Genomic DNA, 15,549 nt, shown 5'->3' with positions numbered 1-15,549 from the left:
AAATAGAAATGAGCCCCCTTTGGCCGAAATTAATAAAAAATAAATGTAAAAAAATATGTATATAGAGACATACTGTAATAACTTGAAGTAAATAATGAAGATTAAAAAACAATTACTAAAAAATATATAACAAATAATAAATGAACTAAAATCAGTCTTTTTCTCACAATGTGTCGACATTTTTCTTATAAAATTGGGAACAATTTGTCATATTCTTTCTTTTTCTGTATTAGTGCAATATTTTCTCGTAAAATTATTACTTTTTAATGTAAAATTATTAGTTTTTAATGCAAAATGGTGACGTTTGTCATATAAAATTCAGACTTGTATCACAATATTGCCAATTTTTTTGTTTTTCTTGTAAAATAGTGACATTTGAGTAAAATGATGACTTTTGTCATCATTTTTTCCGAGTATAATTATTATTATAATATTGCCAACATTTTTAAATTTTCTTATAAAATTGTGACTCGCGTCGAGTAAAATGACGCCCCTTTTCGTCAAATAGCCAAAATGTTAAGCTTTCCTTGAGAAATTGCGGCCGTTATTGAGTACAATTCCAGCTTTTATCATAACATTGCACAAATGTTCAGTTTTTCTTGTAACATTTTGGACTTGCGTCGAGTAAAATGACGACTTTTATTATAACACCGGCAAAATTCTAAGTTTTTCTTGTGAAATTGTGACCTGTTTGTTTGAATAAAATCCCAATTCATTTTTTACAACATGGTTTTTTATATTTGCATAGTATGTATATATTATTAATGTTGTAAACACAAATCTGTATATATCTAGAAGGCTGGTCCTAAAGAGGTAGGGATTTTTCAGAAGTCTCATAAAGGGAACAAATACAAGAATGTGTGTGTGTATGTGTGGGAGAGGAGGGGTTAAAAAGCGGGAGGGTATAGATTGCAGTGGGAGCCCTGGTGGGCCAGGGTGGATTGTGATAGCGACAGATGTCTGAGGGCCACTCCTCCTCCTCACTAGTCGCACTCTGCACCTCGGAGAGCCTGCAGCTGTCACTCGCAAGGCTTTCATTCTTCCAGCCCGTCTGAGAAACTCTCAAATACAGGTTGGTAACATTTCTGCTTTTTTTCCCCTCCACATTGCGGTTAAAAGGCGTTGAGGTTTTTTTTTTTTTTCCCCTTAAGAAAGAAAGTAAGAAATAAGTGCATCTGCAGCTTTCCTATTGTTCTCCTTTTTTTTCTCCTCCAAATTATGCAAACATGTGTGCATATTTGCATAATTTCATTCATTTCTGTATATCCCTTGTCCCCTTTGCATGGCATAGTGGTGTTCTTTGTAAGTGTGTAAGGTCGGATTTTTTAAATATTCCTTATGAATTTTAAAAAAGGGGCTAAAGAGAAACAAAAGTCCACAAGTTGCTGCTCGGTTTAAGGAAACAAAACAACGAACAAGATCGTTTTTTCCCCCCCAAAATGATGTTCCAGGAGACATTTTTTTCCCTGTCGTTGTTCAATGCCGGTGAACAAAAAAAGAGCAGAGGAGCTCAGGGAGTGGGTGGGTTGAGGTGGGGGATGGACACTGGTTGGAAAGTGCACAGTCTTATCTTCTAGCCTTCGGAGTCTGCAAGCTTTCAGTTTGTGGTAGTAAAACCCGTTTTTCCCTTCCAGTAAGTATTCATGGTAGTGATGGCGACTCCTTTCTTTTGTTAGCGGCGAGCACATGCTGCTCCTTTCTAATATGCTCATCTCCCTGATGTTTCTAAAGGAGCCTCGGTTGAATTAAAAATGAAATATATCAAGTTGTCTAATGATGAGGTTGAACAGCATCAGAAACCAACGCTGGCTGAGGGTAGCAGGTTTTTCTTTTTCTTTCAGTTTTACCGTAATGGCGTACGGGGAGAATCCGTGTAGACCATTCATAGGCGGATTTGCAGCCTATCCCAGCATGATGATGATGTGTGGCCACAGTGTGGCTTGATTGGTTCACTGCAGCACTATGGACAGTTCCCTGGTTTTTTGCACGTTGGTGCCCGTACCCCCTTGCCGCCTTGGCCTGGGGGTCTGCTTGAAGTCAGGGAGGTCAGTGGGGGGCATACTTTATCCGGGTACCGAAAAAGTTGAAGGATGAGGGACACATTTTGTGCATGAAAATCCGATGTAATGGTCAAACGTTAACCTCTTAGTTTTGTGAAATTTTTGTAAAAAAAACAACTAATTAAAGCTTCAAAACTGTTACAATATTTAATCGCGATTAATTTTCTCCATAGTTAATTCCTAAATAATCTCGATTAATCACATTTTATCCGGGTACCGAAAAAGTTGAAGGATGAGGGACACATTTTGTGCATTAAATCCGAATTAATGGTCAGTCGATGCTAAGCTATCTAAAGAAAACGTAAACGTCTTAGCTTTGTGAAATTTGTGTAAAAAAACCCCTACTAATTAAAGCTTCAAAGCGGTTACATTATTTAATCGCGATTAATCGCATTTTCTCCATAGTTAACTTGTAATTAATCTCGATTGATCGCATTTTATCCGGGTACCGAAAAAGTTGAAGGATGAGGGACATATTTTGTGCATTAAATCCGATGTAATGGTCAGTCGATGCTAAGCTATCTAAAGAAAACGTTAACCTCTTAGTTTTGTGAAATAGGTGTAAAAAAACCTAAGGCTTCAAAACGGTTACAATATGTAATCGCGATTAATCGCATTTTCTCCATGGTTAATTCCTAAATAATCTTGATTAATCACATTTTAGCCGGGTACCGAAAAAGTTGAAGGATGAGGGACACATTTTGTGCATTAAATCCGATGTAATGGTCAGTCGATGCTAAGCTATCTAAAGAAAACGTAAACATCTTAGCTTTGTGAAATTTGTGTAAAAAAAACCTACTAATTAAAGCTTCAAAGCGGTTACATTATTTAATCGCAATTAATCGCATTTTCTCCATAGTTAACTCGTAATTAATCTTGATTATTTGCATTTTATCCGGGTACCAAAAAAGTTGAAAGATGAGGGACATATTTTGTGCATAAAATCCGATGTAATTGTCAGTCGATGCTAAGCTAGCTAAAGAAAACGTTAACGTCTTAGATTTGTGAAATTTGTGTAAAAAAACCCTACAAATTAAAGCTTCAAAACTGTTACAATATTTAATCGTGATTAATCGCATTTTCTCCATAGTTAATTCCTAAATAATCTCATTTTTATTTATAAATAGTTGATTTATATAGGCTAGTAAGGTACAAAACTTTACCTTACTAACCTATATAAATCAACTATTTATAAATACACATTAGTAGGCTAAATGAACCTCTTTAACATACCTAAATAATCTCGATTAATCACATTTTATTCGGGTAGCGAAAAAGTTGAAGGATGAGGGGCACATTTTGTGCATTAAATACGATGTAATGGTCAGTCGATGCAAAGCTATCTAAAGAAAACGTTAACCTCTTAGTTTTGTGAAATTTGTTTAAAAAAACCTACTAATTAAAGCTTCAAAACAGTTACATTATTTAAACATGATTAATTGCATTTTCTCCAAGGTTAACTCGTAATTAATCTTGATGAGGGACACATTTTGTGCATTAAATCCGAATTAATGGTCAGTCGATGCTAAGCTATCTAAAGAAAACGTAAACGTCTTAGCTTTGTGAAATTTGTGTAAAAAAAAACCTACTAATTAAAGCTTCCAAGCGGTTACATTATTTAATCGCGATTAATCGCATTTTCTCCATAGTTAACTCGTAATTAATCTCGATTGATCGCATTTTATCCGGGTACCGAAAAAGTTGAAGGATGAGGGACATATTTTGTGCATTAAATCCGATGTAATGGTCAGTCGATGCTAAGCTATCTAAAGAAAACGTTAACCTCTTAGTTTTGTGAAATAGGTGTAAAAAAACCTAAGGCTTCAAAACGGTTACAATATGTAATCGCGATTAATCGCATTTTCTCCATGGTTAATTCCTAAATAATCTTGATTAATCACATTTTAGCCGGGTACCGAAAAAGTTGAAGGATGAGGGACACATTTTGTGCATTAAATCCGATGTAATGGTCAGTCGATGCTAAGCTATCTAAAGAAAACATTAACCTCTTAGTTTTGTGAAATTTGTGTAAAAAAAACAAAAGCTTCAAAACGGTTACAATATCTAATCGCGATTAATCACATTTTCTCCATAGTTAACACGTCATTAATCTCGATTAATCACATTTTATCCGGTTACTGAAAAAGTTGAAGGAAGAGGAACACATTTTGTGCATAATCCGATGTAATTGTCAGTTGATGCTAAGCTATCTAGAGAAAACATTAACCCCTTAGATTTGTGTAAAAAAACCACCTACTAATTAAAGCTTCAAAGCAGTTACAATATTTAATCGCGATTAATCACATTTTCTCCATTGTTAACTCATAATTAATTGCGATTAATCACATTTTCTCCATAGCTAAATCGTAATTAATCTTGATTAATCACATTTTATCCGGGTACCGAAAAAATGGAAGGATGAGGGACACATTTTGTGCATTAAATCCGATGTAATGGTCAGTCGATGCTAAGCTATCTAAAGAAAACGTTAACGTCTTAGCTTTGTGAAATTTGTGTAAAAAAACCCCCTACTAATTAAAGCTTCAAAACGGTTACAATATTTCATCACGATTATTCTAATTTTTCCATAGTTAACTCGTAATTAATCTCGATTAAGAACATTTTATCCGGATACCGTAAAAATTGAAGGATGAGGGACACATTCTGTGCATTAAATCAGATGTAATAGTCAGTCGATGCTAAGCTATCTAAAGAAAAGTCTTAGCTTTGTGAAATTTGTGTAAAAAAAACTATTAATTAAAGCTTCAAAACGGTTACAATATTTCATTGTGATTAATTGCATTTTCTCCATAGTTAACTCATAATGAATCTCGATTAATCACATTTTATCCAGGTACCAAAAAAGTTGAAGGATGAAGGACACATTTTGTGCATTAAATCCGATGTAATTGTCAGTCGATGCTAAGCTATCTAAATAAAACGTTAATGTCTTAGTTTTGTGAAATGTGTGTAAAAAAAACCTTACTAATTAAAGCTTCAAAGCGGTTAAATTATTTAATCGCAATTAATCGTAATTTCTCCAAGGTTAACTCATAATTAATCTTGATTAATCACATTTCATCCGAGTACCAAAAAAGTTGAAGGATGAGGGACACATTTTGTGCATTAAATCTGATGTAATGGTCAGTCGATGCTAAGCTATCTAAAGAAAACGTCTTAGCTTTGTGAAATTTGTGTAAGAAAAACCTAAGGCTTCAAAATGGTTACAATATTTAATCGCGATTGATCGCATTTTCTCCATAGTTAACTTGTAATTAATCTCGATTAATCACATTTTATCCGGGTACCAAAAAAGTTGAAGGATGAAGGACACATTTTGTGCATTAAATCCGATGTAATTGTAAGTCGATGCTAAGCTATCTAAAGAAAACATCTTAGCTTTGTGAAATTTGTGTAAAAAAACCTAAGGCTTCAAAATGGTTACAATATTTAATCGCGATTGATCGCATTTTCTCCATAGTTAACTTGTAATTAATCTCTATTAATCACATTTGATCCGGGTAACCAAAAAGTTGAAGGATGAGGGACACATTTTGTGCATTAAATCCGATGTAATGGTCAGTCGATGCTAAGCTATCTAAAGAAAACGTCTTAGCTTTGTGAAATTTGTGTAAAAAAAACCTAAGGCTTTAAAATGGTTACAATATTTAATCGCGATTGATCGCATTTTCTCCATAGTTAACTTGTAATTAATCTCGATTAATCACATTTTATCCGGGTACCGTAAAAATTGAAGGATGAGGGACACATTTTGTGCATTAAATCCGATGTAATGGTCAGTCGATGCTAAGCTATTTAAAGAAAACGTTAATGTCTTAGCTTTGTGAAATTTGTGTAAAAAAACAAAGATTCAAAACGGTTACAATATTTAATCGCAATTAATCACATTTTCTCCAAAGTTAACTCGTAATTAATTTAGATTAATCACAACGCAATAAATGCAAACATTTACCATTGTGATTGTCAGGTGAAGAACTTTTAATTATCCTAAATAAGTAAACAAACACACATTTACCATTGTGATTGGCAGGTTTAATTATCCTAAAGAAGTAAACAAACATACATTTACCTTAGTTATTGGCAGGTTTAATTACCCTAAATAAGTAAATAAACATAAAAATGAAATAGACTCTCGATTTCTGTCAGGAAAAATTGCACAACAATAAAAATCGAAGACAATATTTTTATCCAGTTAGAAAAAGGTATGCCGGGTATTTGTTGGCTTTGCAATCATCTTTTTTTCCTCCAAATTTTTGTTACTTTCAGTGCTTCTCACTAGCAGGCTCTGTCTGTGCATCCTGTGTGTGTAAGTGAGCGGTCCCGCCTCTGCCCACAGAGACAAAGATTGTGGATGACTCTGACGGCTAGCGGTGAACGCTTTGGCCTTGCCGAGAGACCCACTTGCGGGGTTTGGGGCTAGTCTTGCCATTCGGTGTGCGCTTTTTTTTGTCCATTTCTGTTCTGTGTTGGGTGTGTTGTTCCCACTGTCAGACAGGACTTGCTTAAAAAATTAGTGCTGTTAAAGGATATTGGCGTTAACTTTGACATGCTTACTAATGATATATATCTCAGGGGTGTCCAAACTTTTTGCCCTGGTCCCAACCCCATTGATAAAGTAAGAAATTCCCCTAATCAACCCTGTGAAGTGAAATCCATGTCAGGTGACTACCTCTTGAAGCTCATCGAGAGAATGCCAAGAGTGTGCGAAAAAGTAATCAGAGCAATGGGTGGCTATTTTGAAGAAACTAGAATATAAAACATGTTTTCAGTTATTTCACCTATTTTTGTTAAGTACATAACTCCACATGTGTTCATTCATAGTTTTGATGCCTTCAGTGACAATCCCAAGGTTACTGGGGTTTATCCGTTAAAAAGTGCTCCGTTTCGCAGGTTTCCCTGCTCTTCAGGGGATTTTTCCTGAAGAAAATCCCCTGAAGAGCAGGGAAACCTGCGAAACAGACTTGTAGGGATGACATAACCTCCGTGTTATTACCTGACCTAACGAATATATACATACATATATATATATATATACATACATACATACATACATACATACATACATACATACATACATACATACATACATACATACATACATACATACACACATACATATACGTGTATATATATATATATATATATATATATATATATATATATATATATATATATATATATATATATATATACATTTATATATATATATATATATATATATATATATATATATATATATATATATATATATATATATACATTTATATATATATATATATATATATATATATATATATATATATATATATATATATATACATACTGTATATATATATATATATATATATATATATATATATATATATATATATATATATATATATATATATATATATATATACTGTATATATATGTATATATATATGTATTTATATATATACACATAATTAATAATGTATATAATTCAATCAATCAATCAATCAATCAATGTTTATTTATATAGCCCTAAATCACAAGTGTCTCAAAGGGCTGTACAAGCCACAACGACATCCTCGGTACAGAGCCCACATACGGGCAAGGAAAACTCACCCCAGTGGATAATTGGAGATTAAGAGTATGTGAAAGTGTTTTACTTCCGTGAAAACCTCCTTAAAGTTTGGTAATCAATCAGAAATATCAAGCAGCTAAAATGCGGCAATAATAATTAAGTGTGGAGATAGTGTTTTGCGTTTCATGCTTTAAAATGGGAGTAATTCAGATTTTTTTTAATGGTTCATGGACGTTTTTTATAATACCCACAAATTGTGTTATATTGTGTCATATCTGTTGGCATTTTGTGTTGGTTCGATTTTTTTTTTTTTTGCACCATGACTAGGGAAGGTTATGTGCATTGGGTTGTATAAGTAAATTCTGCACTTGATTTAATTTAAAGAATAAGTTGTCGCAGATCTAAATCACTCATGCTTTGTAATGAATTTAAATGGGTGTAATTTAAAAAAAAATGAATGGTGCATGAACGTTTTTATAATATTATATTGTGTCATGTGTGACCATGTCTGTTGGCGTTATGTGTTGGTTTGATGTTTTTTTTTTTTTCACCATGACTAGGGAAGGTTATTTGCATTGGGTTGTATAAGTAAATGCTGCGCTTTGTTTCATTCAAATAATAAGTCGTCGCAGACCAAAATCACTCACGCTGTCCACAAGCCAACAACAGATCAGTAGCATGTAAAATACCTTTTAAATTGACTTGAAATCTCCCTGTCGCCAGATTACTTTTTAAAAACTCATGACCTCTCGCAGGCGTGTCAATTTGGCCCGCGGCCTGTGGTTTGGACACCCCAGCTATATCTCATTAAAAATGAATCATTTTGTTTTTAGAACATACCAAGAGTCAAGAATAAACAAGCCGCGTACCATAAATGGTCTGTGGACCACAATTGGACCATTTATGGTCCGCATCTTGTTGGATACTTCGAATACTCTTTGTTTAAATCGTGCTGGCCAGATTGTGTCATCAAATATGCATATTCTTGCCAACTACATCAATCCTCATTACAATGAGGATCAAGACGATCTTTCGATAAATATTTTTAATCATGAAGGCTTCTCCGAACTCAGCTGAGAGACAGTCTGTCCAATGGAACAAAACATAGTTCTCCTTTTTTTTACTCTGAGAGGAAGTCCGATTGTGTTGCAATGTGTGTCTGTCCTTTGTTCAGTACATCCTCATTTTGTTCAAATAAAAGAAAAGTGTGTATACCCCGATGAATATTCATGAAGCATACAGTATATGTTGGTATCACCATGACTGTACAACCAGTTTGGCCTTTTTGTGCTATATATAGTTGTAGGTGTATATTGTACTTGTCTAGACTGAATATTATAAACACACTAGTTGTCATACAATGACTTTTATTTTAAATTCAAAACAATACAACGCTGTTCGGATAAATTGTCTATACTTCTAATCAAGTAAAGCTCCTTAAATGTGTTGTAAACTAATCTTTTTGAAGACAGACCCTTGGTAATGTCCTAACTATGTCACAAAACCAAGTTCCTGTTTGTGATGACCTTTTGGCATCTGGTTCCATTTTGTGTGTTCCTCAAACATTGTAACGTTTCAGTTTTAAACAAAGCGCAAACGTGACTTGTGTCATGCTTCTCCGGTCATGAGTCTTATATCAAGAGGAACCTGGGTTTCAACTCATGCCAGTCAGGTTAAATTAGATAACCTAATTTGACAGTGGAAATGAATGTTGTTATCCATGTCGTGCTCCAGAGTTGTTGAATTAAGACCGAATTAAGACATCTTCCAATGTTATCCAGTTCCCTAATTGTTGTCACCTCTTCTTACAGGTTACACCATGGGAGGGAAACTGAGCAAGAAGAAGAAGGGTTATGACGTGAGCGACCCCAAAGAGAAGAAGGATGAGGCTGCGGCAACAACTGCAACTGAGGAATCTGGCAATGTGGAGGATGCGGCACCGCCGGCAGAAGCTCAGGTGACAACAGAATCGGGAAACGTAGAAGAAGAGGCCGTGGGCTCAGCTGTGGCAGCAGTAACTGAAGCAGAGAAAGCTCCAGAAGAGCCTACATCCGCACCGCCTGAAGAACAAGCAGAAGCTGTTGCAGTACAAGTCACAGAAGAATCAGTCCAAGAAGAACCAGCCTCAGTCAAGGCAGAAACAGCTCCAGTTACTGAAGAACCAGTCGCAGTCAAGGCAGAAACAGCTCCAGTTACTGAAGAACCAGTCGCAGACAAGGCAGAAACAGCTCCAGTTGTTGAACAAACAGTCGCAGTCAAAGAAGAAGCCGCTTTGGCACCGGAAGAGCCAATAACAGTCAAAGATGAAGCAGCTCCGGTACTAGAAGAGTCAGTAACTGTCAAAGAAGAAGTAGCTCCAGTACTAGAAGAACCAGTGGCAGTCAAAGATGAGGCAGCTCCAGTACCAGAAGAACAACCTTCGGTCAAAGAAGAAGCTGCTTCTGTATCTGACGAACCGGTCACAGTCAAAGAAGCAATAGCAACAGAAGAAGAGGACACAACCGCATCAACAGAGGAGGCACTAGAAGTGCCAGGGGAAGCGGCTTCTATACCGGAGGAACCAATAGCAGTCCCAGAGGAAGAAGCACCTATAGTCTGTTGCTCCGCTGTACCAACTGAGGCGGAACCAGAGTCTGCAGATTCTAGAGCAGAAGAACCTATCAAAGAAGCAGAGGTTATTCCTGCCCGTCTAGAGGAGGCCCCTAAAGAGCCAGAACCTAGTCCAGTGACTGTTACTGAGCCAGAGGTTGTTGAACCAGTCGCCGAGCCAGTTCCAGAGCCAGATAAAATCCTTGCGTCTGAACCAGAGCCGGTCGCAGAGTCTGAGCCAGAACCAGAACCAGAAAAGAAGGTTGACGCAGATGAACCTGAGTATCAAGGCCAAGAAGATGAGCCTGAACCAACGGTAACCATGGATGGACTTGAGACTGTGGATGCCGAGGAGGTCCAAAACGAACAGCTGCCTTCAGAGGAGGAATCAGCTGCAGGGGGAGATTCTTGCACCGAAGTTGAACCTGAAGTAGCACCACCCGATGTGGTTGCGGAGGTTTCCGTGACAGAGGTGCCTTGCCCAGAGAGTGCGGTCGAAACACCGATGGAAAATGGTAATATTGAGGATGTGGTGGAGGTGGCCTCTCTCCCAGTTGTGAACGGAGAGTGTGCACACCCAGAAGGATGCGTTAATGGTATCGAAAAGTCAGTGGAGTCGCCTGTCAAGAAGCCCGGCGACTTTGAACTGAAAATGGACGTTAATCTGAGCGGGGACGTCCCAGAAGCCCCAGAGGACGTCGCCGCCACGGTGGAGTCTCTCAGCACCGAGGTCACCCAGGAAGTGTGATGAAGCCACCGTACCTTTTCAAAACTAATGTGAATTTTGACAAATCTCCCAGAGATGCCAGAGAGTCATCAAAGTATCGTTTAAAAACAACGAGGCTTTCGCGGTAACTCGGGCAATTATGTATTTTGCTTTGAGTCGCCGAAGCGTGATCACGTGACGATTGAGAAAAGCAAAGGTAGATAGCGAGTAAGACGGGAGTGCTGGGGACAGACCTGCAATTTGAGGGGTGAGTGCCGACCATAACACCGCACGGCTGAGTAAAACCATACTGGACAGGCATAAATGTGTTATTAATGAATGAAATGATTAACTCTGTCTTTGTTTGTGAGCCCGATTAATACGACTTTCATATATTGTTTCTATTACGATGTGCAGAGGCGTACTTCTTTTGGCCCTTTATAACAACTGTTGAATTCAAAGTGATTGTTTCTGAAGAGAGAATAAAAAAAGATTGTTATAGCCCAAAGTGATCTTCTCGTCTTTCCCTTCCTTCTCCCTGCATCCAACCCGAATTAACCGGATCCCACGCGGGTGTGTGTTCATAGAGATGGAAAACAAATAGCGCGGTGAAATAAAGTACTCGAGCTGCGATGCGGGTCAGGAGTCTGGCTGATTATTCACATGCAGGGAGCAACGTCCTGCCTGTGACTGCTCACACTGCAAATATTTTGCTTCATGCAATATGAAAACAATGAAAATCTACCAGGGTTTTCACAATAAAATACTGCAATCCAAATGTACGACAAAACCCAAAACCAGTGAAGTTGGCACGTTGTGTAAATGGTAAATAAAAACAGAATACAATGATTTGCAAATCCTTTTCAACGTATATTCAATTGAATAGACTGCAAAGACAAGATATTTAATGTTCCAACTGAGAAACTTAATTTGTTTTTGCGAATAATCATTAACTTAGCATGTAATGGCAGCATACAAGTTGGCACAGGGGCATTGTACCACTGTGTTACATGGCCTTTCCTTTTAACAACCCTCTTAACAACTGAGGAGACCAATTTCGGAAGCTTTTCAAGTGGAATTCTTTCCCATTCTTGCTTGATGTACAGCTTAAGTTGTTCAACAGTCCGGGGGTCTCCGTTGTGGTATTTTAGACTTCATATTGCGCCACACATTTTCAATGGGAGACAGGTCTGGACTACAGGCAGGCCAGTCTAGTACCCGCACTCTTTTACTATGAAGCCACGCTGTTGTAACACATGACTTGGCATTGTCTTGCTGAAATAAGCAGGGGCGTCCAAGATAACGTTGTTTGGATGGCAACATATGTTGTTCCAAAACCTGTATGTACCTTTCAGCATTAATGGTGCCTTCACAGATGTGTAAGTTACCCATGCCTTAGGCACTAATACACCCCCATACCATCACAAATGCTGGCTTTTGAACTTTGCGCCTATAACAATCCGGATGGTTCTTTTCCTCTTTGTTCCCGAGGACACGACGTCCACAGTTTCCAAAAACAATTTGAAATGTGGACTCGTCAGACCACAGAACACTTTTCCACTTTGCATCAGTAAATCTTAGATGAGCTCGGGCCCAGTGAAGCCGACGACATTTGTGGGTGTTGTTGATAAATGGCTTTCGCTTTGCATAGTAGAGTTTAAACTTGCACTTACAGATGTAGTGACGAACTGTAGTTACTGACAGTGGTTTTCTGAAGTGTTCCTCAGCCCATGTGGCGATATCCTTTACACACTGATGTCGGGTTTTGATGCACTACCGTCTGAGGGATCGAAAGTCACAAGTTTTCCGCTTACGTGCAGTGATTTCTCCAGACTCTCTGAACCTTTTGATGATATTACCATACTTGCCAACCCTCCCGTTTTTAGCGGGAGAATCCCGGTATTCAGCGCCTCTCCTGACAACCTCCCGGCAGAGATTTTCTCCCGACAAACTCACGGTATTCAGCCGGAGCCCACGCCCCCTCCAGCTCAATGCGGACCTGAGACTGAGTGGGGACAGCCTGTTCTCACGTCCGCTTTCCCACAATATAAACAGCTTGCCTGCCCAATGAACGGAGAAGTTAAACAGGACAATACTGCCATCTAATGGATAGCCAACGGAACACTGAAATTCAAGTTTGTTTTTTTTTCTATGTAAATAAAATAAAAATAAAAAATAAAATATATATATATATATATATATATATATATATATATATATATATATATATATATATATATATATATATATATATATATATATATATATATATATATATAGCTAGAATTCACTGAAAGTCAAGTATTTCATATATATTTCATTTATATATATATATATATATATATATATATATATATATATATATATATATATATATGAAATATATATGAAATACTCGAGTTGGTGAATTCTAGCTGTAAATAACTACGCCCCCAACCACTTTTTGGAAACATGTAGGAGGCATCAAATTCCAAATGAGCTGATATTTGCAAAAAATTAAATTTCTCAGTTTGAACATTAAATATCGTGTCTTTGCAGTCTATTCAATTGAGTATAAGTTGAAAAGGATTTGCAAATCATTGTATTCTGTTTTTATTTATGATTTAAACAACGTGCCAACTTGAATCAATATATTACCAATTATTGGTACCTGGGAATCGATACTGGTACTCAATAGTACCAATTTTCCCTAAGTTTGTGTGTGCTCAAATGTGTTAATAAATGTAAATAAAAAAAATTAATAAAAAAATCAATATTGTTTTCTATTGAACTTTTAACACTGAGCTGCGCTGTCCACTTGTTGTATCTAAAACGTATTTTCTTTTGTTGAGCCCCACAAAGTGTTTAAAATGTAAATATTGTACTTTTTACACCGCAGCTGTGTGTCGTAGTTTTCATTACTAAATTTGCAGGTGTTGAAATTGCCATGTAAAATTGCTAATGCTAATCGGCAGCATGTCTATGGGAAATCCAATGTAAATTAGCATCGCGCTAACACATTTTGAAAAATTGAGCCTTACTGTACTTTTGAGCGCCTTCGTTTTGCTTTGTTGGCATGGAAACATGTAGCGATACCCTGACGAATTACGGTTGAGTCCGCACTGAGTGCTTGACTGCTTCAGTTTGTCCTCCGTTTAATGCCGTAGTGAGGAAGTAGTATTTTCCATTAAGCTAAATGTGCAATTATTTTCTTTTGTTGAGTCCTACAAAGGGTTTCAAATGTAAGTACTGTACTTATTACACACCAGCTGTTTGATTGTAACGTAGTTGTAGTTTTCAACACTAAATTTGGAGGTGATGAAATTGCCATGTAAAATTACTAATGCTAATCTTTAGCATGTATATAGCAAATCCAATGTAAATTAGCATTGAGCTAGTGCAATTTGAAAAGTGGAGCCTTACTGTAAACTGTGAGCACCTTTGTCTTGCTTTGTTGGCATGGAACATTGCAACATTACCTACTCACTTTGTCCTCTGTTTAATGCCGTGGTGAGGAAGTAGTCTTTGCCATTAGGCTGAATGTGACAGTCTTCTGTTTCGTTAAACCCTACAAAGTGTTTGAATTATTAGTATTAGCATTGTAGTTATTACACACCAGATGTTTGATTGAATCGTGCATCTTAGTTGTAGTTTTGATTACAACATTTAGAATGTGTTGAAATCAATATCTAAAATTGCTGTTGCTAATCGTTAGCATGTCTATGGCAAATCCAATGTAAATTAGCATCGAGCTAGTGCATTTGGAAAGTTGAGCCTTACTGTACTCTTCTCACTTTGTTGGCATGGTAGTCCGCTCTGAATGCTTGACTGCTTCAGTTTGTCCTCTTTTTGTTGCCGTAAGGAGGAAGTAGTCTTTGCTATTTCGTTGTGGCTTGTACAGCCCTTTGAGACACTTGTGATTTAGGGCTATATAAATAAACATTGATTGATTGATTGACATTGATTGATTTAGCTGAATGTGTCAGTATTTTGTTGTTGTTGAGCCCTTCAAAGTGTTAGAACTGTAAGTGTTGTATTTATTGCACACCAGCTGTTTGATTTTAACATGCATCTAAGTTGGAGTTTTCATTACCAGATTTGGAGGTTTTGAAATCCGCACCATAACTAGGAAAGGTTGTTTGCATTGGGTCATATAGGTAGTGCTGCGCTTGGTTTCGTTCAAAGCATGATAAGTGGTAGAAAAATGAATGGATGGATAAAATCTCAATATCATTTTTATTTCTGTTGGCATTTTGTGTTGGTTCGATTTAGTTTTTTTGCACTATGACTAGGAAAGGTTGTTTGCATTGGGTCATATAAGTAGTGCTGTGCTTGGTTTCGTTCAAAGCATGATAAGTGGTAGAAAAATGAATGGATGGATAAAATCTCAATATCATTTTTATTTCTGTTGGCATTTTGTGTTGGTTCGATTTTGTTTTTTTTGCACTATGACTAGGAAAGGTTGTTTGCATTGGGGTCATATAAGTAGTGCTGTGCTTGGTTTCGTTCAAAGCATGATAAGTGGTAGAAAAATGGATGGATGGATAAAATCTCAGTATTATTTTACTTCTGTTGGCATTTTGCCCCAATATAAGTGAAACAAGTGTATTGCAGTCCGATTGTTTGCTTATAGTGAGGACGCCATG

General features: G+C 36.8%; 1 protein-coding gene across 1 annotated transcript; it reads left to right on the top strand.

Moving 5' to 3' along the window:
* Positions 1-916: 916 nt before the first annotated feature.
* Positions 917-11,446, top strand: si:dkey-56m19.5 (calphotin). Its single transcript, XM_062069513.1, has 2 exons — positions 917-1,072; positions 9,441-11,446. Exon 2 carries the CDS (start codon positions 9,449-9,451, stop codon positions 10,964-10,966), a length of 1,518 nt encoding a protein of 505 aa, XP_061925497.1. The 5' UTR covers positions 917-1,072; positions 9,441-9,448; the 3' UTR covers positions 10,967-11,446.
* The last annotated feature ends 4,103 nt before the right edge of the window (positions 11,447-15,549 follow it).

Source organism: Entelurus aequoreus, linkage group LG02, assembly GCF_033978785.1.
Source record: "Entelurus aequoreus isolate RoL-2023_Sb linkage group LG02, RoL_Eaeq_v1.1, whole genome shotgun sequence".
Classification (NCBI taxonomy): domain Eukaryota; kingdom Metazoa; phylum Chordata; class Actinopteri; order Syngnathiformes; family Syngnathidae; genus Entelurus; species Entelurus aequoreus.
Note: the sequence above shows the minus strand (reverse complement) of the source record. Positions and strands in the feature narration are given on the sequence as shown.